This window comes from Acartia tonsa, chromosome 12 (genome assembly GCF_053477335.1).
Source record: "Acartia tonsa isolate MP-2025a chromosome 12, ASM5347733v1, whole genome shotgun sequence".
Lineage (NCBI taxonomy): Eukaryota > Metazoa > Arthropoda > Copepoda > Calanoida > Acartiidae > Acartia > Acartia tonsa.
Genome location: NC_137271.1, coordinates 44,039,152 through 44,066,699, shown reverse-complemented (window position 1 = coordinate 44,066,699; position 27,548 = coordinate 44,039,152). Strand labels below are relative to the sequence as shown.

Genomic DNA, 27,548 nt, shown 5'->3' with positions numbered 1-27,548 from the left:
AGGTAGAAATGGTAAAAGTTAAGTTGAACGAAAATTATTTTTTTTAAATGAAAAATTTCCTGTATTATTAATTTTATCCGTCTGCAGTTCTGTGCATTGCTTCTCTAAAGTTTCAATCCGTTGTCTTAGAGCCTCGTTTTCTTTCAACAGGTTTGTATTTTTATCCTGAAAGATGGAAATAGTTTGTGTTTTCCCTAAGAGTGACTAGCGAACACAGAACCCCTTCCCCTTATTTTTAGAATAAAGGGGAATATGCACGAACAAGAGCAAGTGATTCTATATCATCAAATGTTTTGTTAAGTTCAAACTGCTGTGACACATAAATAAACTTTTTCAATGACCAATGTTAATTTAAAAAAAGGGATGGTAACTAGTATTATAAACAGTTTTATTAGTGTACTTTCGTAATTTACAGCATTTGATTATGTTTTAGCGTGTTTTTATTTTATTTGAACCCAACAAAACATTTGATAATATTTAGTTATACCTATTCAAAGAAAACCATGGTGAAACCTAATTTTTTTATTCGATATAACTAATATATCAAACAAAACACTAGAATATTTACCAAAAAATATTGAGATTCCCTGCTGGAAGGTGCTTAGAATCACTTGCTCTCGTTCGTGCATCGTCCGGTTTGAAATAAAAGCTTGTGAAAGCAACACAAACCTTGTCTTTCGTAAACATAAAAGTAAAGGTTAACCTGAGTTTCGCGGTGGCTGTTCAATTGTTCTTGTAACTGATCATAATCTTTCTGCCTCTCCATCAAAACTGCCAGCTGTTGCTTCAATTTAGTGATCTAGAAATATTAATCATTCAGGTAGGAAGGGGATTTTGGGGTTTAGTTCCTTTCGTTGCAACGCTCCTTAAGGGGCGTTTCTTCGTATTCTACAAAATTGACCCTGCTAAAGGGGGGGGGGGGGGATATGTGGTTGGGGGAAAAAAATGTTAAAATTAGGAGATCTGAAAACATTTTTTTTCATTTACTCCCCTCAATGGGAAAAAAACTGAAAAAAATATGTGGGAGGGGGGATAAAATGAATAAAATTAACAGTTTTAAAAAAAACTAGGGGGAGAATAAAAAATTCGAAGCAGGAGAAAAAATGAATTTTGTGCAGAATATACACCCCACTGCAACTAATAGAACATAAAAATCTATAATATGAGAATTTTTTTTTTGCCTAAATAGCGTTGTATGTTTAATTTGTATGCCACCTAGAAAATGTTTACCTAAGATATCATTAAAAAAGAGGACTATACAGTATACACGAACAAGAGCAAGTGATTCTAAGCACCTTCCAGCATTGATCCTTGGCATTTTTTTAGAGAATATACTAGGTTCATGTTTATTATTTAGTTTATTGACTAAAAGATTAGGTTTCACCATGGTTTTATATGAAAAAAAACTTTGAAATGTTAAGCATAGTTTGGTGCAAATTCATCAAATATTTTAATGAGTTCAAACTGTTGTTTAAAAGCTTTGACACAAAAGTATATCATTTTGATTAAAAATGTATGTTTAGAAAAAGGGTTGGTAGCTTGTAATATTTTAAACAGTTTAATTAATGTACTTTTGCAATTTACAGCATTTGATGCTTTTATTTTATTTTGTCCTTTGAACTCAACAAAGCAGTTGATGATATTGTATCTAAAAATGCTTTACATTTGAAAGTTTTTTTCATATAAAACCATGGTAAAGCATAACTTTTTAGTCGATAAACCAAATATTTAACATAAATCTAGTATATTCACTAAATAAATACTATGGATCAATGTTGGAAGGTGCTTAAAATCACTTGCTCATGTTCGTGGATAGTCCTCTTTAATAAAGATTATCAACTTACCACAGAAAGACTATCTAAATCCATATCAATATCCATTTGACCGCTAGTGGCTGCAGCTAGCTTATCCGCGATTCCTGGACTACCTAGCGCTGCCTGGCCACTACCAGCTGCGGCAACAGGTCCGCCGTTTACTTTTAAATCTTCATTTTCTTCCTCCAGTATTTTTATCTTTGTTTTGAGAGCTTCTATTTCAGATCTTAATAAATAATAAAATTGTTATTTAATGCGAGAGGAAATGTTTAACCTGTAATGTCTGACAAAAAAATTTAATTTTCACGGGCCAGTAGCTCTCTTACTCTGTAGGTACAATTTAAACATTAAACATTATTAAAAGTTAAAAAAAGCATAAATAAAGATTTTAAACTAATCCGTCAGAGATTCTATTACATTTGAAACTAACTAAAAATATATACTATGTAAGAGAATTCATGGTACAACAATGTGACTAAAAAAATTGAGCCGCTTTTACTTAGGTCAACTAAAAAACCATTTATTTAAATTATCTATAGACAAAAACTAGTATGATAGATAGCATAACAGATCTATAGTATAGATATATATACAGACAACTACCTCCCTTCCTTTTCAATGACCTTTTTCGTCTGCTTTTATATTATTTTCTGCTACTCGTCTGTGTTGATATACACGACACCATTGCATTGGTTGATTTTCAATAACCCAATAGAAAGGTTGCACAAGGTTGATGCGATGGGGAGATACAGTTATTTAACCCTTTCTCCCTCTAGTGTTTTACTCCAATGATAGCAAAGCAACTGTAAAGACTTACTTAAAGTTACAGTAGGTTTTCCTAAAAACCACTCTAGTTATATTATCAATATCTATAGACTAAAACCTGTATGATAGCATAGCAACTGTAAAGACAATGACTTACTGTAAGTTTTCCACAATCTTGGCGTACTGAGCAACATGGAATTCTACGTTTACAACATTTTTCTTTAGGTCAACCTGAAAATTTACCACATATTATACAGTAGCTAAGTGTTTTTGTCCGTATAATGTTAAAATCTTGCAAACGACTGGAAAGAGGAGTATGCACGAACGAGAGCAAGTTATTCTAAGCACCTTCCAGCAGTGATTCTAAATGTTTTTTTGTGAATATACTAATATCGTTGTATTAATTTGAAGAATAAGTTTCACAATAGTTTAAGAGTTTAAAAAATGCTTAGGTAACATTTTAGTTTTATTTATAGAAAACCAAGGTGAAACATTATTTTTTTTAGTGGGTGTGGGTAACTAAATCAAACATATCCGTAGTATTTTCCCCAAAAAAATATTTAGTATCACTGCTGGAAGCTGCTTAGAATCACTTGCACTCGTTGTTCGTGCATTGCATAGTCCCCTTTTAAGGAAAGTTTAAAACTTGTCCCTGGCAGGTTTTAAGCTATTTTAAGGAAAGAGGAATCGTAACCTCCTCTAATCACTATTATCACCAAACCTGAAGTACAATTTGTCATGAATTGTTTTTAAGCTCTATACATGCGCTTGTATATTTTGTTTTTAATTAGGGGAAAGGCAATGGCGAAAAAATTAAATACTTGTCCTACCTTAATCTGTTTAGCTCTATCTGCATACTTCAGAGTGTTTAGTGTGTCTTCATATGTTAGACTGGAGGGTGATACGTTGGCTATCATAACTGTGGCACAATTTCCACCTAATATAACATATTATATATTAATAATAAGTGTGTTAATTAATCTTTATTATGTGTCTGACGTTTTCAATATTTGCATGTTTAGGTTTCCCCCTAAAAATGTCTAAGTATTTAATTATTGTTTTTTTTCCATTTGAACTTTATTGCAGTTTACTGTCCTTTTTCCAAAAAAATATCTTCACTATTTCAGATATGTTAAGGGGAGGAGGGGTATTGTACTGTAAATTACACTAGTACCCAAAGTTTTATAACTCAAAAAAATTGGGTACTTATATTGAATTGTAATTTGTAGGTTCCATACTAAAAGATCCCTAACTTTTTAACCAAAAATATTTTAATCTACAGAAGGAGTTATTTTATTTATAATACAAAGTAGTACGATGTCTGTCTGTCTGTGCGTCTGTCCGTCCGTCCGTCTGAAGCTTAGGATCTCGGTAACCACTGAACCTATCGGATTCTACTCTTGAGGGTATATACCTATTGGTCTTGTGGTGGTTTTAAGCTATTTTCTTGGGGGTGGGACACCCCCAACCCCCCCAAAAATAAAATTTCCACAATTATTTTTTTTTGTAGGAGATATCCTTGGTCCTTTTTTTTTGTAGAAGATTTCCTTGGTCCTTCTTATTTTTTTTTTTTTACGAATTTCACCATAACTTTTTTTTATCATCTCTTGGGGCACAGCCACTAGAGGCTAGGGGCGAAGCCGCTAGTTCATTATAATTGGGGATGTACATTAATTTATCGTCTATTGTCTTATCTCTTAAGATCCCTGACCTTACTGCTGAATCTTTTAGTTGCCTTATAAGTTTGGAATCTCTTTCAGGAATTTATTTACCTATCAATCTCTTCACCTATCTATATAATCTATCTGTCTTATAACTAGGGTTGGGCCGGATATCCAGCCATTTTAATATCCAGCCGGATACCTGATATTGAAACTATCCAGATACCGGATATCCGGCTAAATTATAATGCCGGATATCCGGCTAAAACATAATGTCCGATATCCGGTAATTTGCCGGATATCCGGCATTGGCCAGATATCCGGCGCAACTCTACGTATAACCCATCTATCTATCTATTTTTCTTACCTACAGAATCTTTCAAGAGCCTGGTCAGTTTGGAATCTCTGTAAGGAATATATTTAGAACCAGCAGCAAGTGCGTTTATACAATTTCCTGGGGTATTTAAACTTATTATTCAATTCTGCAAGTTTAAGAATTTTTATTTCTTAAGGTCAATTACGTCAAATAGATTCTAAACCTAGGCCAAATCATTTAGAGAATTACCTGCATAAAGAAGAAAAAGATATTATAATTTCATTTCCAACTGTAAAAAAATAAGAAAATGAAAGAGCATGAGAGTAGGACAGGCAGACACTATAACTTATAGAGTAGCTTCGATACTAACAAGGATGAAAATATCAATGGGAGTGAAATTCTACAAAGTTACAGTAGCCCCCTTTGGTTTGGCAAGTGTCAAGGTTCACCCAATCAATTGAGACCTTATAGTTCACCCGTCCTCTAGAGGTTATCTAACCAAAAGATCTATAGTATAGATGTATATACAGATAACTACCTCTTTTCCTTTTTCAATGACCTTATTCGTCTGCTACCAAATCATTTCCTGCTACTTGGCTGTGTTAATACACACCACACCATTGGTTGTTTTTCAATGACCCAATTGAAAGTTGGTACAAGGACAGTGCGATGGAGCGAAACAGTTATCTAACCCTTTCCCTCTCAAGTGTTTTACTCTTATCAAAACATCTAGATGCTATTGCTAAGGCTTAGTTTATACCAATCATTCACTGAATTGAATAAGTTTATTCCTAGAGCCAGTAAAGATTTGTTGATATTTGATCCTTCTCTAAACCTGGCACCTTTGTGTCCAGTTGCTGTACCTTTCTCACTTCCTGCCAAATCTAAAAAAAAGAAATAATGTTACGAAACAGTCAAAAAAATTAAGATGGCAAGTCATAGTATCGATGCCAAAAAAGAATAAAAAAATAGGTATTTTACTATATTTCAGTGTTTTTCTTCACGTTTCAAATTCAGTTTTTATCTAGTTATTTAAATCAGCCCAAAAGTTACTGAGATATTTTCATAGAGAGTTTATAAAATTAATAATTTGTCTTTCATATTTAATAATTCTGATAATGAACTCAAATTTTCTGCCTGTATGTATATTATCTAAAGACGAGACCCCAAACTTACTGACATAAACATTAAACACGACTCTTATAGTAGATACGCTACTTTAGATACTAGTTTTTAAAACTACCTATCATAGAAAGTTTTGCGGTTTTAACTTCTGCCTTGAGGCCTGCATCCTTTGGCTTCTGCTGTAAAATTATCTAAACAAAGAATTCAATTAGGTATATAAAATCCTTCTATTTATTAAGAATAATCTTTAAAGCTGCACTAACAGTATCTACTCATATATCATTTTGTCCGTCCATCCATACGCTATGGGCAAGGTCATAGTAAATTTCATTTGAAACTATTCTAAGACTAGGTTCTAATAAAATATTTGGTACAATTATTCATGGATGTTGTCTTACTTGTTTAATAGGGTAAATTCTAAATAATTGAAGGAAAGAATTTTGGTTAAATTCTTTCATAAAGAGTTGAAAACTAAGGATAGGGGGGGGGGGGGGCCCGGGGGGGGGGAGTATTTCACATATATTAAATCATTTTTTAAATCGGTCGCCAGGTTCAGGTGCTTCAGGCTAGAAGGTGGTTTCTTGACAGGTAAAACATTTTTAAAATTTTGTTTTAGGAGTTAGAGAGCAATTTACTAAACAATTTGTTCATTTCTTTAGGATGTAATTATCATAATTGAAGAAAAATTCAAATCAGTCTCCAGGTTCAGGTCATGCAGGTTCCAGGTCCACCCTGGAAAGTTAAAATATTGATTTCTCTAAAACATTTATTCAACTTACCTGTAAGATAGCATGAGATCTAGATGACTCCTTGTTGTGGTCTGTAGGGTGCTGGCTTCGATTGTTGTTGCCCATACTACAAATAAATATATGTCTTATTATGAAAGGAGCCTTGTTATGATTAGGTATTAGTTACTAAAATATGCATTCTGTTATAATATAGAAACAAAGGATCTTTCTTTTCAAGTGAAAAAGGCAAAAATGACTGTACATATTAATGTACAAACTAGTTTAATGACTGATTTTTGCTGCAAATTTTGTTAACATAATCAGGTGATAAATTTAGAGGGAAGTTAATAAAACTATACCTTAAAAGATTAAGAACCTCATCTGGGCTTTGTGGCTTGAGCATTGTCATGCCAGCAATTGTAGTTCCTGCTTTTCCATCCTCCCTGTAAAAAATATCAAAATATACATAAATTCATACATGCATTAGGTAGTTGATTTTTCGCAACCCAAGTGAAACCAAACTTTTGTCCCCCTGATGAAGAGACACCCTAGAAAAAGGAGGGGGCCACCCCTAAAAAGGAGAGGGGCCACCTAGCGCAACTGAGAAGCTGAAAAGCACTGTATGTATGCATAAATTCTAAGCTTATCAGTGCAGACATTACAAATCTTTGTCACTTGTTGTATAAAGGATTTCTTTGTAAAGCTTACAGACAAACATCCTGTTATTAAAAAGACTTCTTAATAAACAGTGCATTTATCGCCTAAGATATTCTCCGACTCGTTAAAATCAGTCCCCTAACAAGAAAGAAGCTAATACTTTTTTTTAATCTTTTGTGTAGTCTAATTTGACAGTTTGAAACATGACACTCTTGGCCCGACCAAGTATTATATTTATTGGACACGCTATCAGAAAGAAGTTAATAGCACGCATTGTATTTTCATATCCTTCTCTTTTTTTTGTGGCACATTGTGTAGTATGTACGTTACAAGTAGGGTTTGGCCAAATACTTATTTGGCCGGATATCCGGCAAAGTACCGGACATTCTTCATAAAAATCGGCTGCTGTTTAGCTGCGACTGCTGGCAGTTACCAAGTACAGCTACCGCCGTCAAAAATCATGTTTTGAGATTTATAATATAAAATTTTCATATAAATAAACATTTTCTGAAGAAAAAAATTCATCTAGCTTCAAAAATACGAAAATTACAGCCATTCAAATTATAAAAAGTAAGGATTTTTGTTGTTTAATAAAAAAGTTTATAATGCCGGATAGTTTCAATATCAATATCAAGTCAATATCAAGTCAGTCAACAGCACAAAAAATATGTTTATACCTGATGATCAATGTTTTAGAAGGATCCAAAAGATCTCTCAACCCTTCGTTGTAGACCTAAAGAATATTTTGCATAAAAATGATCTACCTTACATAACAAAGAATAATAAAACAAAGTAACTCTAAATTTCTCAATAGTTTGGTATCTTCTTCAGTTACTATTTAAGACAGAGTGCTTTTTTAGAAAAGATTTCACTATGCATTGACAGGAATACTACCATTGTTTAAAACTTTAATCGTAAGTTTAACTTTATATCTTTGTGATTTAATTAAAAAATGTTGTGGATTTCTCGGTCGGATGCAAAGATAGGCCTTAAAAAAATTGCGCATCCTAGCAGAATATAAAGCTTATTCTTTACGTTAATACTAGTATTAGATTCAATACTTCGCTTCTTACGGATATTGTCATCGTTGTTTCAATAATCACTTTTTAAAAAAATGTATTGTAACTGAAAGAATCATCTACTTTTATAATTGAAAAGATACGCCTAATATTTAATTATCGCATATAGACAATTTTCCGCGGTACCCAAAAAAAAGTAAGATTTGTTTTGTTACCCATCATGGGCCAAAGGCCCGGGATCACAACACTGGTGTTAATTTTGGGAATTTTATTTCAATATTCATGGAAAATTGTCTAAAATGCGATGCTATACAACAAGATATTTTAGTACGACTGAGAACCAGTTTTAATTCAGCGGATATTAATCGGTTTCAAAGCCACACTGGAAAAATATTTCCACTCACCTCAATATAACTGAGAAATATTTCAAAGTTCATATCGTCAATGGTTTCTTGCTTCTCAAAAATTTCTTTCATCGTCAAAAATGTAATTCCAGGATTGTTCTAAATAATTTTATTTCTGATTTTATTCGTTCAGAGGATAAATCAATGCTTATCAGAGTAGAGTTTCTTTTTGAGAGAATTGATCTGTCAATCCTGAATCCACCCAAAAATAAATTAAAACCAGTAAAAAGGTTCCCTGGACTTTGTGAATGACTATCCTTCCACTGTTTCTCGAGAATAATCATACATGCAGTAGTTGGGTTCTTGGAACCCAACTGGAACCCAACTTTTCTCCTCCTTATGAAGGGCCACCCTAGTAAAAGGAGGGGCCAACCTCCTCGCAAGGAGGGGCCAACCCCAAAAAGGAGGGGCCACCCCCCCAAAAAAGAGGGGCCACCCCCCAAAAAAAGAAGGGCCATCCCCAAAAAAGGAGGGGCCACCCCCCTAAAATGAGGGCCCAACCTCTAAAAAAGAGGAACAACCTCTTCTTTTAGTTCTTTTTATGATTCCTAATTAAATAATCAGAATTATGTTCTACTTTAAGGTGTTATAACCCTGAAAACGAGGGGCCACCCCATTAAAAAGGAGGGGCAACCCCCCTAAAAAGGTGGGGCAATCCCATAAAAAGGAGGGGCCACCCCCCTAAAATGAGGGGCCAACCTCTAAAAAAGAGGAGCAACCTCTTATTTTAGTTCTTTATATTATGATTCTTTATTAAATAATCAGAATTATGTTCTATTTTGAGGTGTTTTAACCCTGAACAGGTGGGGCCACTCCATTAAAAAGGAGGGGCCACCTAGCCTCTAGAGGCTTTGCCCGAAGCGGTTAGATCAAACTAATTTTTCGTATTTTAGATTTAAAGGAAATTTAAAAAAAAAAAATTTTTGGGGAGGGAGACTTTTTTTTTTTGGGGGGGGGGGTAGTCGACCCCACTATTTTTGGGGGGGTTGGGGGTGTCCTACGCCCCAAGAAAATAGTTATAAACCTTCCCGGGGCCTATGAGAAGCTACCCTGTAAAGGAATACCCGATCGGTTCAGCGGTTAGCGAGATCCTTCTCTACAAACAAACAGACAGACATCGTTCTAATTTGTATTATAAATTAGAATTATGTTCTATTTTAAGGTGTTATAACCTTGAAAAGAAGGGGCCACCACATTAAAAAGGAGGGGCCAACCTCCAAAAAAGAGGAGCAACCTCTTTGATTTTAGTTCTCTATACTACACATTGCGATCTTTAGACAAAAGTAAACTTCAATATCTAGGCTTGTATTTGGAGAAATGATGTAATTTTTTTGCTTAAGCTCGGAAATAACTTAAATTTGCTTCTGTTAACTTCTAATGTACATTTGGTAAGCACGTCTGGCTGTTTTGGAGGAGCGAAGCTACCCTATTTTTAAAAAATCTATAAATTATCATAATTCTAGTTAGGATAGGAATATTTTAGCAAAATCAACGTCTATGTAAATATTTCTTATATGCAAACAAAGTTTGTGTTAAAGAATATAGCGCCAGGTGCGCCCAGTTCGAGTCTCAGTATTTTTAGGTAGCACATCCGCCTCCCCCCTTTTTTACAGATATAAACAACAATAACCTAATTTTCAAAAAAAACTTTTGATTTTGTGTTATTACCTTTATTCAAAGTCTAGCTATCTTCATTTAAAGTTTGTATACAGAAATAAGAACTTGACATCATGTATTTTTTCTCTCTTGTGTTAAACAAAAAAGCTAACTTTTAACAATTTATTTCTCTTGTGTTACACAAAAAAGCTAACCTTTTACGATTTTTTTTACATATTTCTTCATAAAGCTTCAATAGTTGCTAATATGAGTAAAAGGGGGACGTAACTGAAGCTTTTTTGATTTTCTCAGAAACCATTTAATCAATAGAGATGATTTCTTAAACTTAAGCTTTTATGCTTATAAACTAACTTTTAGTATAGAAGTCACCCCACCTGCGCCAACCCCTTGCCCTCCGGGGCTCAAAAAACCCTAGAAATTGACCTAACCTTAATTTCTCAGAAACCATTTGATCAATAGAGATAAATTTTTATGTGTATAAACTACTTTGTTTGGCAGAAATATGGTTATGAACTTAAGGGGGGGGTTCGTAATGACATCTATTCGTAAACCGTGAGCAAAATGGTCTAAATATTTAGCTAGACCCTTCAAACTTGGTATATAAGCCTAGTCCTATAGGTATTACATCTAAATGGCAAAAAAATCCAATTTTTTTTATTTTAAGGTTAGGTTAGGTAAGAAAAACCCTGCGGAAATGGGGTTTTTAGGCTTTTTTTGGTCTATTTTGATGTGGAAACTTACCTTAAATTGTTTTTCTAAGGGTTTTAACTTAAATACACTGTGTCTACTCATATGGACATTATTTAAGATGATTCAGCAAGTCTTGGACCGACCCCAGGGGGCTAGGTGGGTGGCCCGCAGGGGTTAAGTGCATTCTTCCAAATATATTTGTTGTGAAACATCAAATCATAGGTTTTTTAGGTCAAGGAACTCAAATTCAGAGCTAAAATAAGCATTAGACTAATCTGAAGCTAGCCCCAGCGGGCTAGGTTGGTCGCCTGCAGGGGTTAAGTACATTTTTTCCAATATATATCTTGTTATATATCAAAATGTAGGTTTTTTAGGTCAAGAAACTCAAATTTTGAGCGAAAATTAGCATTAGACTAACCTGAAGCTAACCCCCCCGGGCTAGGTTGGTTTTCTGCAGGGCTTAAGTGCATTTACCTAACCTAACCTAGAAACTTACTCATATTTTTGCAAGTTTTTTTCTTGAATAAACTATGTCTATTAATGAGGACTTTATTTAAGATGATCCAGCAAGTCGGGGATTGACCCCAGCGGGCTAGGTGGGTGGCCCGCAGGGGTTAAGTACATTTTTCCCAATATACATATATGTTGTGATACATCAAATAATAAGTTTTTTAGGTCAGTAACTCAAATTCAGAGCTAGAATTAGCATAAGACTAATCTAAAGCTAGCCCCAGGGGGCTAGGTCGGTGGCCCGCAGGGGTTAAATGCATTATTTTCCAATAAATACCTTGTTATATATCAAAATATAGGTTTTTAAGGTCAAGAAACTCAAATTCAGAGTTAAAATTGGCATAAGACTTACCTGAAGCTAACCCCCGCGGGCTATGTAGATTTTCCGCAGGGCTTATGTGCATTTAACCTAACCTAGAAACTTAATATTCTTTTTGGTTTTTTCCTTGAATTAACTGTGTCTATTAATGAGGACATTATTTTAGATAATCCAGCAAGTTGGGGACCGACCCCAGCGGGCTAGGTGGGTGGCCCACAGGGGTGTGTGCATTTTTTTCTAAAGTATGTGTTGTCATACATCAAATTATACCTAGATTTTTTAGGTCAATAAACTCAAATTTTTTTTATCTCATGAATAGACATAGTTTATTCAATTAAAAAACCTTTAAAAAAGTAAGATTCTAGGATAGGTTAGGTAAAATGCATTTAAGCCTTGCAGGCAACTCCACTAGCCCGCAGGGGCTAGCTTCAGATTAGTCTGATTCTATCATTAGCTCTAAATTTGAATTTCTGGACCTAAATAAAGCTATAATTTTATGTATGACAACACACGCTCTTAAAAAATGCACTTAACCCCTGCGGGCCACCCACCTAGCCTGCTGGGGTCGGTCCCCGGCTTGCTTGATCATCTTAAATAATGTTCTCATAGATAGACACAAATTATTCCAGAAAAAAATCCTAAAAAAACAAGTAAGGTTCTAGGTTAGGTTAGGTTCAATGCACTTAAGACTTGGATTAGTCTGATGCTTTTATTAGCTGTAAATTTGAGGTCCTTGACCTAAAAAACCTATACATTGATGTATGACAACAGATACTTTCAAAAAAATGCACTTAACCCCTGCAGGCCACCCACCTAGCCCGCTGGGGTCGGTCTTCGATTTGCTGGATCATCTGAAATAAGGTCTTCATGAATGGACAGTTTATTTGAGAAAAAAATATTAAATGTAAGTTTCTAGGTTAGGTTAGGTAAAATGCACTTAAGCCCTGTGGGCAACCAACCCAGCCCGCTGGGGTTAGCTTCAGATTAGTCTAATGCTTATTTCAGCTCTAAATTTTAGTTCTTTGACATACAAAACCTATAATTGGATGTATTACAACATATATATTGGGGAAAATGCACTTAACCCCTGCAGGCCAACCACCTAGCCCGCTGGGGTCGGTCCCCAACTTGCTGGATTATCTAAAATAATGTCCTCATTAATAGACACAGTTTATTCAAGGAAAAAACAAAAAAGAATAAGTAAGTTTCTAGAATAAAATAGACCAAAAAAAAGCCTAAAAACCCCATTTCCGCAGGGTTTTTCTTACCTAACCTAACCTTAAAATAAAAAAAATTGGATTTTTTTGCCATTTAGATGTAATACCTGTAGGACTAGGCTTATATACCAAGTTTGAAGGGTCTAACTAAATATTTAGACCATTTTGCTCACGGTTTACGAATAGATGTCATTACGAACCCCCCCCCTTTTATTTTAGAAGTCACCCACCCCATAGCCACCCTGGGCTCAAAAACCCCCTAAAAAATATACTTTAGCAAAAATTTCTAGTAACTTTTTTTTAGTAGGCTTTCAGAAGAATAACCTAACCTCAGTTTTCTCAGGAACCGCATTATTAAATGCAGATATTTTGGACTTCAGCTGTTATGGGAAAAAGAAACCATTGACCAATAGAGATGATTTCTTAAACTTAAGCTCTTATGGTTATAATCTAACTTCTAGTTTAAAAGTTACTCCCATGCCGCCAACCCCTAGCCCTAAGGGACTCAAAAAAAACCCTAAAAATTAACCTAACCTTTATTTTCTCAGAAACCATTCGACCAATTGAGATGATTTCCAGGGTGGCCACAAGGTTTTTAAAAAAAATCCGTACATTTCCGTGCATGCTAAAAAAAAATCCGTACATTTTTCCGTACATTTCCGTACATTTTTCTACTATGTAGTAAATATATTATTTAGTAAAATTGGTTTCATACTAGGTACTGATCAAGATCAATTTTTCTATTAAAGTTAGAACAAAACTTATTTAACAAAAGTTGATACTTTATGGATGGTATTAACTAATCTAAAGAAAATTTTGAAATTGGGCTCCAGGTTCAGGTACTGCAGGCCTCCAGGTAGATCCTAGAAAGGTAAAAATTGAAATTTTTTACTTAAAAAGTTAGAACAAAACTTATTTAACTAAAGTAGCTTCTTTATAGATAGTATTAACTAATTTGAAGAAAATTTTGAAATCGGGCTCCAGGTTCAGGTACTGCAGCAGGCCTCCAGAACAAAACTTATTTAACAAAAGTTGTTTCTTTATGGATGGTAGGAACAAATTTGGAGAAAATATTGAAATAGGGCTCCAGGTCCAGGAACTGCAGGTCTCCAGGTGGATCCCAGACAGGTAAAAACTGAAAAATTTTTCTATTAAAGTTAGAACAAAACTTATTAACCAAAAGTTGATACTTTATGGATGGTAGGAACTAATTTGAAGAAAATTTTGAAATAGGGCTCCAGGTCCAGGTACTGCAGGCCTCCAGGTGGATCCAGGACAGGTAAAAATTGAATTTTTTTACTTTAAAAGTTAGAACAAAACTTATTTAACAAAAGTTGATACTTTATGGATGGTATTAACTAATTTAAAGCAAATTTTTAAGTTGGGCTCCAGGTTTAGGTACTACAGGCCTCCAGGTAGATCCTGGACAGGTAAAAATTGAAATTTTTTAGTTTAAAAGTTAGAACAAAACTTATTTAACAAAAGTTGATACTTTATGGATGGTAGGAACTCATTTGAAGAAAATTTTAAAATCGGGCTTCAGGTTCAGGTACTGCAGGCCTCCAGGTGGATCCTGGACTGATAAAAACTGAAAATTTTTCCTAATAAAGTTAGAACAAAACTTGATTTCGTCTTTTTCTTCAAATTAGGTAAAACTAGCTAAAAAGTAACAACTTTTGTTAAATAAATTTTTTCCTAACTTAAATAGTAAATAATTTCCGTTTTTACCTGTTCCTTGATCCTACCTTGATCCTACCAGTACCTTGACCTGGGGCCCGATTTTAAAATTTTCTTCAAATTAGTTAATACCATCTATAAAGAAACCACTTTTGTTAAATAAGTTTTGTTCTAACTTTTAAAGTAAAAAATTCAATTTTTACCTGTCCTGGATTTACCTGGAGGCCTGCAGAACCTGAACCTGGAGCCCGATTTCAAAATATTCTTTAAATTAGATAATACCATCTATAAAGAAGCTACTTTTGTTAAATAAGTTTTGTTCTAACTTTTAAAGTAAAAATTTTCAATTTTTACCCGTCCAGGATCTACCTGGATGCCTGCAGTACCTGAACCTGGAGCCCAATTTCAAAATTTTCTTTAAATTAGTTCCTACCATCCATCAAGTATCAACTTTTGTTAAATAAGTTTTGTTCTAACTTTAATAGAAAAAAATGTCAGTTTTTACCTGTCCAGGATCCATCTGGAGGCCTGCAGTACCTTGACCTGGAGCCCGATTTCAAAATTTTCTTCAAATTAGTTCCTACCATCCATAAAGAAGCCACTTTTGTTAAATAAGTTTTGTTCTAACTTTTAAAGTAAAAAAATTCAATTTTTACCTGTCCAGGATCTACCTGGAGGCCTGCAGCACCTGAACCTGGAGCCCGATTTCAAATTTTTTTTAAAATTAGTCAATACCATCTATAAAGAAGCTACTTTTGTTAAATAAGTTTTGTTCTAACTTTTAAAGTAAAAATTTTCAATTTTTACCTGTCCAGGATCCACCTGGAGGCCTGCAGTACCTGAACCTGGAGCCCGATTTCAAAATTTTCTTCAAATTAGTTAATACCATCTATAAAGAAGCTACTTTTGTTAAATAAGTTTTGTTCTTACTTGAAATTTTTTTTTACTTGTCCAGAATCCACCTGGAGGCCTGGAGTACCGGAACCTGGAGGCCGAATCCAAAATTTTTTTAAAAATAGGAAAACTACATCCCAAAAGGAAACTTTTTTGTCAAATAACCTATCCTCTCACTCCAAAGACAAAGCCTATAATCACTGTTTACGCAAAAGTGTCAGAACTTCCCCCCCCCCCCCTTGAATAGAAACTTTGAAGACAAATCTTGAATAGTTTGAATAATTCAACTTCTGGTACACCATTCTTGTCCAAACTGGTTCCCGTGAAATCTAAATGTAACTTACAAATATTATAATGATACAGAACAAAAAATGGATCATGGAAAGAAAACGAAGTTGCCGGTTTCATCGTATTTTTTCACAGCAGCTTTTGAAGGGTTATTTTAGGTTAGGTTAGGTTAATTAAATGTCAATGATTGCCCCGCAGGGTTAGAAAATATGCCCCGCAGGGCTAGAGCCCCCCACTGGGGCTAGAAATAGGAGAAAGGCTACTGTGAAAAAAACGACGAAACCGGAAACTTCGTTTTCTTTTCATGATCCCAAAAAATGATACATTTTACTTAATTTTTAAAGATAATACACTAATTATAACACCATGCTCGGAAATTCCGTACACCAAAATGAAAAATCCGTACAATCCGTACATTTTTTTAGCACTTTTTTAAAAATCCGTACATTTCCGTACATTTCCGTACATCCGTACATTGTGGCCACCCTGGATTTCTTAAACTTAAGCTTTTATGGTTATAAACTAAAGGGATAGTTTCACGAAGTGCATTTAAAAAAAAAATAGTGAACTGTAAGTTTTTTCTATTTTGAATAACGTAGTAGTGCATAATATAAAGTTATTGATTAAAATTAAAAGATTTTACCAGGGATTTTCCTTAAAAAATGAGTTTTTTATTTTCAACTTCGTTGCGTGTTATATATGGCAAAAACTTTTTTGTCATAAATACAACTTTAGATAGCATTTACTAGTTAATAGAACTTTAAACTTTTTATACAACAAAATACACATAACAACAAAGAATGACCAATAAAATATTCAGCATGGTACTTAGAGTAGTGATCTTTTTATATGTCTTAGTAGAATATATTAGGCATTTGATAGATATGATTGTGATAAAGAATTTTAACTTTGACCTGACCAAACTTTTTTTATTTGACAATATCTAAAAGAGTTAGTGATTTGCAACATAAATTACATGAGAATGGTCTTTTTATATATATATATGTTGTATGGTTAGTTGGTATTTCCGCGTGAGATAATGTGTATATTGTAAGTAAACCGGACGGTTTTCTTTATTTTTTTAAAAAGAATCTATAGAAAACCTGTCCTATAGTGAACCGGACGTTATTTTTTATGTTTTTTAAGTAACTTGTCCCAAGGGGAACCCCTGTTCAATTTTTTTATAACTCTTGTGAAATATGTGAAAAAAGATTATCTAAAATTGGTGTTTTGGCTATACATATTTGGAAAAAAATAGACCATTCTCATGTAATTTATGTGGCAAATCTCTTTAACTTTTTTCGATATTGTCAAATAAAAAAAGTTTGGTCTGGTCAATGTTAAAAATTCTTTAACATATAATCATATCTATCCAATGCCTAATATATTCTACTAAGACATATAAAAGTTCACTACTCTAAGTACCTTAACTCTTTAAATACACTTCATAGAACTATCCCTTTTGGTCTAGAAGTCACCCCCCTGCCGCCAACCCCTAGCCCTCCGGGGATAAAAAAACCTATAAAATGAACCTAACCTTTATTTTCTCAGAAACTATTTGATCAATAGAGATGATTTCTTAAACTTAAGCTTTTATGCTTATAAACTAACTTATAGTTTATAGGTCACTCCCCTAGCTCTCCGGGGCTCCAAAAAACCCTAAATTGAACCTAACCTTAATTTTCTCAGAAACCATTTGATCAATAGAGATAATTGCTTAAACTTAATCTAAAAAGCTAATAAACTAACTTCTAGTTTAGAAGTCACCCCACTGCTGCCAACCCCTAGCCCTCCGGGGCTCCAAAAAAACCCTAAAAATGAACCTGACCTTAATTTTCTCAGAAACCATTTGATCAATAGAGATAATTGCTTAAACTTAATCTATAAAGCGAATAAACTAACTTCTAGTTTAGAAGTCACCCCACTGCCGCCAACCCCTAGCCCTGCGGGGCTCCAAAAAAACCCTAAAAATGAACCTAACCTTAATTTTCTCAGAAACCATTTGATCAATAGAGATGATTTTTCAAACTTAAGCTTTCATGGTCATAAACTAACTTTTGGTTTAGAAGTCACCCCCCTGCTGCCAACCCTTAGCCCTCCGGGGCTCAAAAACCCTAAAAATGAACCTAACCTTAATTTTCTCAGAAACCATTTGATCAATGGCGATGATTTTTTATGTGTATAAACTACTTTGTTTGGCAGATATATGGTTATAAACTAAATTTTATTTTAGAAGTCACCCACCCCATAGCCACCCTGGGCTCAAAAACCCCCTAAAAAATATACTTTAGCTTAAATTCCTAGTAAATTTTTTTAGTAGGCTTTCAGAGGAATAACATAACCTCAGTTTTCTCAGGAACAGCATTATTAAATGTGCAGATATTTTGGACTTCAGGTGTTATGGGAAAAAAGAGTTGGGACTCTATACTTTGTGAATTAAAAATTTTGTTAAAGCAAAGCTACCCCCCTGCCGCCAACACCTAGCCCTCCGGGGATCAAAAAAAACCATAAATGAACCTAACCTTTATTTTCTCAGATTCTCAGATTTCTTAAAGTTTAAACTGAAACTTTTATGCTTACAAACTAACTTATAGTTTAGAAGTCACCAGCCTGCCTCCGACCCCTAGCCCTTTGGGGCTCAAAAACCCTAAAAATTGACCTAACCTTAATTTTTTCGTAAACTATTTAATCAAGAGAGATTATTGCTTAAACTTAAGCTATAATGCAAATAAATTAACTTCTAGTTTAGTTGGTCACCTCCCTGCCGCCAATCCCTAGCCCTCCAGGGCTCAAAAAACCCTAAATTGAACCTAACCTTAATTTTCTCAGAAACCATTTGATCAATAGATATGATTTCTTAAACTTAAGCTTTTATGCTGATAAATTAACTTTTAGTTTAGAAGTCACCCCCCTGCCGCCAACCCTTAACCCTCCGGGGCTCAAAAACCCTAAAAATGAACCTAACCTTAATTTCTCAGAAACCATTTGATCAATAGAGATAAATTTTTATGTGTATAAACTACTTTGTTTGGCAGAAATATGGTTATGAACTTAATTTTATTTTAGAAGTCACCCACCCCATAGCCACCCTGGGCTCAAAAACCCCCTAAAAAATATACTTTAGCTTAAATTTCTAGTAAATTTTTTTTAGTAGGCTTTCAGAAGAATAACCTAACCTCAGTTATCTCAGGAACCGCATTATTAAATGCAGATATTTTGGACTTCAGCTGTTATGGGAAAAAGAGTTGGGACTCTATACTTTGTTAATTAAAAATTTTGTTAAAGAAAAGCTTTTCTTTAATAAGGTTTGGTCTGTGAGGGTTAGCTTTTTTTCGTTAATTTAGACATATTATAATTGTCCTATTGATTTTAAACTTTGCATGATAATTTGTATAGCATTTAGGTACAATTTAAAAAACGTAGCTACTCTATAATCATTAACAGAAAGTCCAAATGTCCATTTAAAACATGCTGATTCTTAAAATTAAGGTTAGGTTATTTTTAGGGTTTTTTTGGAGCCCCGCAGGGCTAGGGTTGGCGGCAGTGGGGTGACTTCTAAACTATAAGGTAGTTTATAAGCATAAAAGCTTAAGTTTAAGAAATCATCTCTTTTGATCAAATAGTTTCTGAGAAAATTAAAGTTAGGTTCATTTTTAGGGTTTTTGAGCCCCGGAGGGCTAAGGGTTGGCGGCAGGGGGGTGACTTCTAAACTAAAAGTAAGTTTATAAGCATAAAAGCATAAGTTTAAGAAATCAACTCTATTGATCAAATGGTTTCTGAGAAAATGAAGTTCATTTGTAGGGTTATTTGAGCCCCGGAGGGCTAGGGGTTTGCGGCAGGGGAGTGACTTCCTAACTATAAGTTAGTTTATAAGCATAAAAGCTTAAGTTTAAGAAATCATCTCTCTTGATTAAATAGTTTCTGAAAAAAATAAGGTTAGGTCAATTTTTAGGGTTTTTTGAGCCCCGGAGGGCTAGGGGTTGGCGCAGGTGGGGTGACTTCTATACTAAAAGTTAGTTTATAAGCATAAAAGCTAAAGTTTAAGAAATCATCTCTATTGATTAAATGGTTTCTGAGAAAATAAAGGTTAGGTTCATTTTTATGGGTTTTTTTTGATCCCGGGAGGACTAGTGGTTGGCGGCAGGGGGGTAACTACAAAACTAAAAGACTTTGAAACCATAAGATGTTCATACCCATAAAAGCTTAAGTCCAAAAAATTTACACGGTTCATCAAGTGGTTCCTGAGAAACCCCCCCCCCCCCTGCATCAAAAAAGCTTCAGTACGTCCCCCTTTAATATTCATTATACAAAAATATTTCTTGAAGTCTAAAAAATAACTACCTAAGTAATAATAAGTAAAAAATATCAATTATTTTAATTAACCAATCAAATTGATCAAAATTCAGTTTTTAAAAAAAATTGTAAATATTTCTTTTTCACAAAAAACTATAAAATTGCTTTAAGATTGTTAAGAAGGGGATTCTTTGACTGTCTTCAGCATAATATCTAATTCTAATAAATATTAATTACCATTGTATTAGTGTTACTATGGCGTGAAGCGTCAAAAATTGTTTTTAGTGATTTTTTGGCGCGTAGCGCCAAAAAATTTTTTTAACACCTAAATGCAGACCTATAAGAGGATATTTTTCTATAAGGAGGAGAGGGGCCACCTAGTGGAACTGAGGAGCTGAAAAGTACTGCATGTATGCTCGAGATCTTACTGAACAAACAAGACACACAAACACCAAATTCTGGCTACGTTGTCCTTCACGTTTGATGTCAAAGACCAATAACTTTGAAGCAGATGTTATGATTATGATTTATGTTTGTAAACTACTTATTTAAAGCCATTTTCTTGTTTTAAATAGGTTTCGCCAAAACTTGTATCGATGAATTATATCATAGTTCAAAACCAGAGGTGGATTCTTAAAAAAAATTAGTGAGGCAAAATTATTTTTGTGAAAAATCCTCCAAAATCGCATAAAAAATCTATAAAAGTTAAATAATATTATAAAAGGGTTAGGTATTAACATAAGATTTTGTTTAATTTTTGTAGATTTTTTTTGTGATTTTGGAGGATTTTTCACAAAAATAATTTAACCTCAGTAAGTGACCCTAATTTTTAATAAAGAATCCACCTTAGTTTGTATCCAGCCGTGATGGAACAGTGTCCTACCTGATTCCCCAACATTGTATGAGTTTTTCCCGCTCCGGTTGCACCGTAGGCAAAAACACAACAGTTGTATCCGTCAAATAACGTGTCCACTATACCCTAAAACATAGATTAATTAAACAGGGTAACATAAATAGGTAAAATTGTAGGAAAGAAAGGGAGGGGGTGGAATTTTAAAACAAAAACTAAAAGTCAAAAGAACTCAACTAATTAAAGAGTTAGAGATTTGGCATGGCAGTTGCTTTAAAGAGGTACAATATGGAACTGTGAAGAAAGGCAGCGGAACCGAAGTTTCCCGCCGATTTTTTTGCCTTTTCTTGCCAAATTAAACAATTGGGAATCATCTGATCTGAAACAATTTTATTTTTTTTCCATAAAATTTCCCATATATATTCTTTTGACACTTGAAAAAAATGTTAAGTGTAAATATTAAGAATTTTTGGTTGTTGAAAAAACATACATATCACAATTAAAAATAGAAATTGAAACCAAACCTTAGTTGTCCCCTCAAAGACTTCTTGATTGGTTGAATCTTCGTCATATACGTTGTCAAAAGTAAAATTTTTGTCTTTTTTCTGTTTCTTGTTGAGATCTCTCATTTTATGGGTTTTACCCTTGAAAAATAGGATAAAAAGATATGTATTATTATATATAATTAGGAAAATTTCATTTAAGAATTGCGTTTTATAGTCCATTAAGGTCCAAACTTTAAAAGGGATAGTTGCATGAAGTGCATTTAATGAGTTTGATTGCAAGCAAAAGTTACAAGAATACCATCTAACATATATAATTTTGTATTATAATTTAAAGCAGTCTATTAGGCACCACTAAAATAGTTATCATGCTGTATGTTTGAAAAGAGGGCAGCCATATAAGTTACATACATCCAAAAAATAAAATTCAAAAGCCTTGTTATTTTTAAAACTACCTGGTAGAAAATTAAAATTATATCAAATTTTGTCCTTTAGATGTAGTTTAAACTCATGAACAAAAAAAATATGCAGTTCACCAAATTCAGGTTGAAATGCATTTCGTGCAACTATCCCTTTTGTAATATTCACGACAATTTAGGTAGGTACATATTGTTTATCACCCTTGAAAGTTTAATGGATTAATTAAAAAAAAAATATTTTGCCATAACATATCTATTATCCATGCCTTGAAAAAGAAAGTGTCGTCACAGTCCTTGGGGTCGAATACCAGCATATTTTTGTCGACAACATTGATAATATTGTCGTAACTTCCGGCCTGTTCCCGCTCATTTTCAGGCCTAGAAAATTATCAGAGCTGGATTTTTAAATATGTGTAGCCGTTGCCGTAGCCGTGGCCATAGTCGTAACCGTCGCAACTGCCAATAAAACATGTATTATTTAATGTTTGAAGTTTTTACGTATTAGGTATTATTATTTTTTCTTCTTCATATTTTTACTGAAAACTTAAAAAGTGGTTGTGATTTAAAGATTTAAAGCCGTAGCCAATTTGATTTAAAGATCGCTATTAGGTTAGTGGCTGTACCTCTGGCAGCAGCAACAACTACACATTTAAAGATCCAGCTCAGGAATTACACACACTCAACATTACTTGTTTATTAAAAACGAAGCTTTTCTATAAGGGGGGGGGGGGGTTTAATGCAACCATCTCGTAATCATTGAGCAAATGGCACTTAGAATTCGAATTTCGAGCTGAAATTTTGCATGGGTAATCCTTGGTAGGTCTATTTTCCCTAAATCGAACAAAAGGTTGGAAAAGTAACGGCTGGCGGCTGCAGCTCAGCCGTTTAGCCGTTTTTGGCCTATTTTTAGGGCAAATTCATCATTATTTACGTAGGAATCAACTTTTTAAAACATAGTTTTGGTTTAATTCATATTAAATGATAGCAATAACCATTTTTTAAATTTCTAGTACCAGCTGCTAAACGGCTAGAACCGGCTGAAAACGGCTGGGAGCGGCCAAGAGTATGAAGAGTAGATAGGGCTTGTGACATGTCTAGGGGTAGGTTTTTATGGGTGCTGAGCTCAAAAATACTACTAAAAATAGTGACGGCCAATCCTTATGGCAGCTGGGTAACAGCTGGAGCTCAGCTGCGAGCGGCCAAGAGTAGAATGAGTAGATAGGGCTTGTGACGTGTCTATGGGTAGGTTTTTATGGGTGCTGAGCTCAAAAATGCTACCAAAAATAGTGGCGGCCCATCCATGTGGCAGCTGGGTAACGGCGGCAGCTCAGCTGGGAGAGGCCAAGAGTAGAATGAGTACATAGGGCATATGACATGTCCAGGGTTAGGTTTTTATGGGTGCTGAGCTCAAAAATAATACCAAAAATAGTGATGGCCAATCCATGTGGCAGTTGAGTAATAGCTGCTGCTCAGCTGCGAGCGGCCAAGAGTAGAATGATTAGATAGGGCTTGTGACGTGTCTAGGGGTAGGTTTTTATAAGTGCTGAGCTCAAAAAGGGTACCAAAAATAGTGGCGGTCCATCCATATGGCAGCTGGGTAACGGCCGCAGCTCAGCTGTGTGAGGGCTTATGACGTGTCTAGGGGTAGGTTTTAATGGGTGCTGAGCTCAACAGCTGCAGCTCAGATGGGAGCGGCCAAGAGTAAAATGAGTACATAGGGCTTGTGACGTGTCTTGGGGTAAGTTTTTATGGGTATTGAGCTCAAAAATGCTCCCAAAAATAGTGGCGACCCATCCATATGGCAGCTGGGTAACGGCTGCAGCTCAGCTGGGGGAGGCTAAGAGTAGAATGAGTAGATAGGGCTTGTGGGCTGTAGCTGTTACCCAGCTGCCATATGGATGAGCCGCCACTATTTTTGGTAGTATTTTTGAGCTCAGCACTCATAAATACCTACCCCTGGACACGTCACAAGCCCTATGTACTCATTCTACTTTCGGCCGCTCCCAGCTGAGCTGCCGCCGTTACCCAGCTGTCACATGGATGGGTCACCACTATTTTTGGTAGCATTTTGAGCTCAGCACTCATAAAAACCTACCCTAAGACACATCACAAGCCCTATCTACTCATTCTACTCTTGGCTGCTCCTAGCTGATCTGTAGCTGTTACTCAGCTGCCATATATGGATTGGTCGCCACTATTTTTAGTAGCATATTTGAGCTCAACACCCATAAAAACCTACCCCGAGACACGTTTCAAGCTCTATCTACTCATTATACTCTTAATGGCGCGCAGCTGAGCTGCAGCTGTTACCCAGCTGCAATGTGGACGGGTCGCCACTATTTTTGGTACCATTTTTGAGCTCAGCACCCATGAAAACCTACCCCTAGACACATCACAAGCCTTATCTACTCATTCTACTCTTGGCCACTCGCAGCTGAGCTGCAGCTGTTACTCAGCTGCCATAAGGATGGGTCACCACTATTTTTGGTAGCATTTTTGAGCTCAGCACCCATGAAAACCTACCCCTAAACATGTCACATGCCCTATGTACTCATTCTACTCTTGGCCTCTACCAGTTGAGCTTCGGTCCTTACCCAGCTGCCATATGGATGGGCTGCCACTATTTTTAGTACCATTTTTGAGCTCAGCACCCATAAAAACCTACATCTAGACACGTCACAAGCCCTATCTAATCATTCTACTCTTAGCCGCTCGCAGCTAAGCAGCAGCTATTACTTAACTGCCGTAGGGATTGGCCGAAACTATTTTAAGAAGCATTTTTGAGTTCTCACCCATAAAAACCTAATCCTGGACACGTCACATGCCTCATGTACTCATTCTACTCTTGGCCTATCTCGTCAGAGCTGCGGCCGTTACCCAACTAAGCTGCGTCCATTACCCAGCTGCCATGTGGATGGGCCTCCACTATTTTTGTTAGCATTTTGAGCTCAGCACCTATAAAAACCTACCCCTAGACACGTCACAAGCCCTATCTACTCATTCTACTTTTGGCCGCTCGCAGCTGAGCTGCAGCTGTTACTCAGCTGCCATATGGATTGGCCGTCACTATTTTTAGTAGCATTTTTGAGCTCAGCACCCATAGAAACCTACCCCTAGCCATGTCACAAGCCCTATCTACCCTTTATACTCTTGGCGGCTCCCAGCCGTTTTCAGCCGGTTCTAGCCGTTTAGCAGCTGGTACTAAAAATTTTAAAAAAATGGTTATTGTTATCATTTAACATGAATTAAACCAGAAATATGTTTTAAAAAGTTGATTCCTACGTAATTAATGATGAATTTGCCCTAAAAATAGGCAAAAAACGGCTAAACGGCTGAGCTGCCAGCCGCTAGCCGTTACTTTTCCAACTTTTTGTTCGATTTAGGGAAAATAGACCTATCAAGGATTACTCGTGCAAAATTTCAGATCGAAATTCGAATTCTAAGTGCCATTTGCTCACTGATTACGAGATGGTTGCATTAAAAACCCCCCCCCTTAGGGTCGGTCCGTACAACCGTTCGGAACAAAAAGCTTTTTACGTACGTTAATTTAGTCATGTAGGAATTATACTATCGATTTCATTATTTGTATGGTGATTCCTGTAGTAGTTCGATACGATTTAGAAAACGTAGCAACGTATAATCGTCTGTCCGAACGTCAATTTTTGTCATGTTGATTTTTAACAGCAATTGTTTATGTGATATAATCATCCATTTGATCTGATTTTTGAAATACTGATTCCTAGGACAACAAAGTACATTGTTATACTTAAAGGCGAAGCATCTCTATAATAAAGTCCTTAAAATGTAAATATGACCTTAAACAAAATCTTGTATTTAAGCAGTTTTTCAACAGATTTACTTACAATTTTGATACATTTGACATTTATACATTTATGCTTTGATTTTTCAGTTCAGACACTTTACCAGAGTTAATGTTCGTCCATTTCAGAGCATCGCTTTTAAGGATGTTGTCATCCTTGTTCATCTAACATTTTAAGATAAATGATTTAAAAATATCAAGATATAAAAATCTTAAACATCTAAACAAAAAAGGAACTTTTAATGCGTCTTTCACAAAGCTCACTTTCACTTACCTAACTAGCCCCTAAAAGGTAAGTGCCAATATTCAATTTTTAGTTTTACAGGCAGATCCGGTCATATAAGAGATTTTACAAAAAGAATTATATTGATAACTATAAAAACAAGCCATTTTCAAAGTGTACAACCACCCTCCCATCCCCTATTGATAATAGTAGGAATAACGCGAAATCCACATATCAGCCCCTTGTCATAATATCCACCTGACTCTGACGGCAACTTTAATGTTGGCAGCTAGTGGCTTCTTAACTGCTGATGTACTTTGGGTTCGACTCACACTAAAATAAATCATATTTATAGAAATCTTAAAAAGAAGCCCCTAACGTATTTATAGTAATATAACACCCAATTCCCTCCAAATCTCACAAGAACAATTTGTTTTCAAAAATAAATATTTATTATTGGGACGGAAAGTGACATATGATACATTCCAGAAAATAGGAGAAACCTACCAAGAAATAAAATAAAGCTAACAGCATGCAATAAAGGGAAACCTTATATCAAATCTCCGGTTGGTAAGATCTTAAGTAAAAACAACAAAATAAGAAACAGACACAGAAAAGTCTAAACTAAGGGCATTAGCGGCTGCAATGTGAATCTCCAGTAAAAAAGATAAATCAATGATTACAGTGTTAAAAAACAATTAAGGACAGATAAAATAAAACATGCTACGTATTTTAAATAATATTTACGTAGGAAAAGTCTTTTTTACTATCTTTTCCTGAAAAATATTTTAAAATTAACCTTGATAATGAAGATTTATTTAAAGACCGCCTCCTAGTCTTTGAGGGCGTCCCTTTCTTACCAGGCGACGCCCATTTGCCTTTTCGCAGGGTCATCCGGAATTGACCTGCCAATTATCTGAAAAAAAAAATAAGCAAGGGGATTAAAAAAAGCATATATATATACCTATATATAAATATTGTGTGTCAAAATATTGTGGTTGGCAATCCGTCTAATTTTTAGACCGGATTCGGATTCTTACAACTTACAAGAATCCGTCAAAAAATAAAACGGATTCTACGCGGAGATGGGGGGGGGGGGGGGGGGGGTACGGGGTTAAAAGAAAAAAATCAAGTCGCCAATTTTAGCCTAACAATTAAGAATCCGAATCCGCTATAAAATAATGGATTCCGTATTCCAAAATTGTCCAAAAAATGGACTGATACCGAATTTCGGATTGCCAACACAAATATGTACACATTATGATTTTACAATGGAATGGATATTATAGTTACGTAGATCCTGATTTTAGGTTTTATAATAACGTTGGCTTTAATCTTTAAGTATACAACCACTATCATAATAATTCTAGTTAAAACTAACAAAGGTGAAAAAACACGAAATATTTATAAAAATGACCCTTTAAGAAAACTAAAAAGGCTTCAGATTAAAGAATTACATTTTTCCTAACGTTAAAAATGGGTAAAAAATAACATAAATCATCACAAAACCATTCAAAATTTTCACTTTCACCTAAATAACACAAAATTCTGACAGCTGACAAAAGTTTAATGTTTTCAAAATTGGCGGTTGCCATTTTGGTTCAAAATACAAGGTTGTTGGACGATTTTTTCCTGTTATTTTTCCCCTCTATGTTTTATAAAAAAATGCATCATATTGAATAATTCTTTTTTAAATTTATAAACCGGTAAGTCAACATTGATAATGTAACAGAAAATTG

At 34.9% G+C, this 27,548-nt stretch overlaps 1 protein-coding gene across 1 annotated transcript in view; it reads right to left on the bottom strand.

Moving 5' to 3' along the window:
• The window catches only part of LOC145333796 (uncharacterized), a 54,488-nt gene extending 27,752 nt beyond the window's left edge, over positions 1 to 26,736 (bottom strand). The window contains exons 1-17 of the mRNA XM_080179034.1: positions 26,609 to 26,736; positions 26,068 to 26,142; positions 22,033 to 22,144; positions 21,369 to 21,488; positions 20,878 to 20,973; positions 8,490 to 8,588; positions 7,744 to 7,799; positions 6,769 to 6,852; positions 6,461 to 6,536; positions 5,800 to 5,872; positions 5,350 to 5,440; positions 4,608 to 4,696; positions 3,410 to 3,516; positions 2,737 to 2,810; positions 1,845 to 2,040; positions 704 to 799; positions 62 to 165 (exon numbers count right to left, since the gene is read on the bottom strand). Of these exons, the coding sequence (XP_080035160.1) occupies positions 62 to 165; positions 704 to 799; positions 1,845 to 2,040; positions 2,737 to 2,810; positions 3,410 to 3,516; positions 4,608 to 4,696; positions 5,350 to 5,440; positions 5,800 to 5,872; positions 6,461 to 6,536; positions 6,769 to 6,852; positions 7,744 to 7,799; positions 8,490 to 8,588; positions 20,878 to 20,973; positions 21,369 to 21,488; positions 22,033 to 22,144; positions 26,068 to 26,142; positions 26,609 to 26,703 (1,643 nt within the window). The 5' untranslated portion in view covers positions 26,704 to 26,736. The remainder of the gene's footprint in view (positions 1 to 61; positions 166 to 703; positions 800 to 1,844; positions 2,041 to 2,736; positions 2,811 to 3,409; positions 3,517 to 4,607; positions 4,697 to 5,349; positions 5,441 to 5,799; positions 5,873 to 6,460; positions 6,537 to 6,768; positions 6,853 to 7,743; positions 7,800 to 8,489; positions 8,589 to 20,877; positions 20,974 to 21,368; positions 21,489 to 22,032; positions 22,145 to 26,067; positions 26,143 to 26,608) is intronic.
• Positions 26,737 to 27,548: the final 812 nt, after the last annotated feature.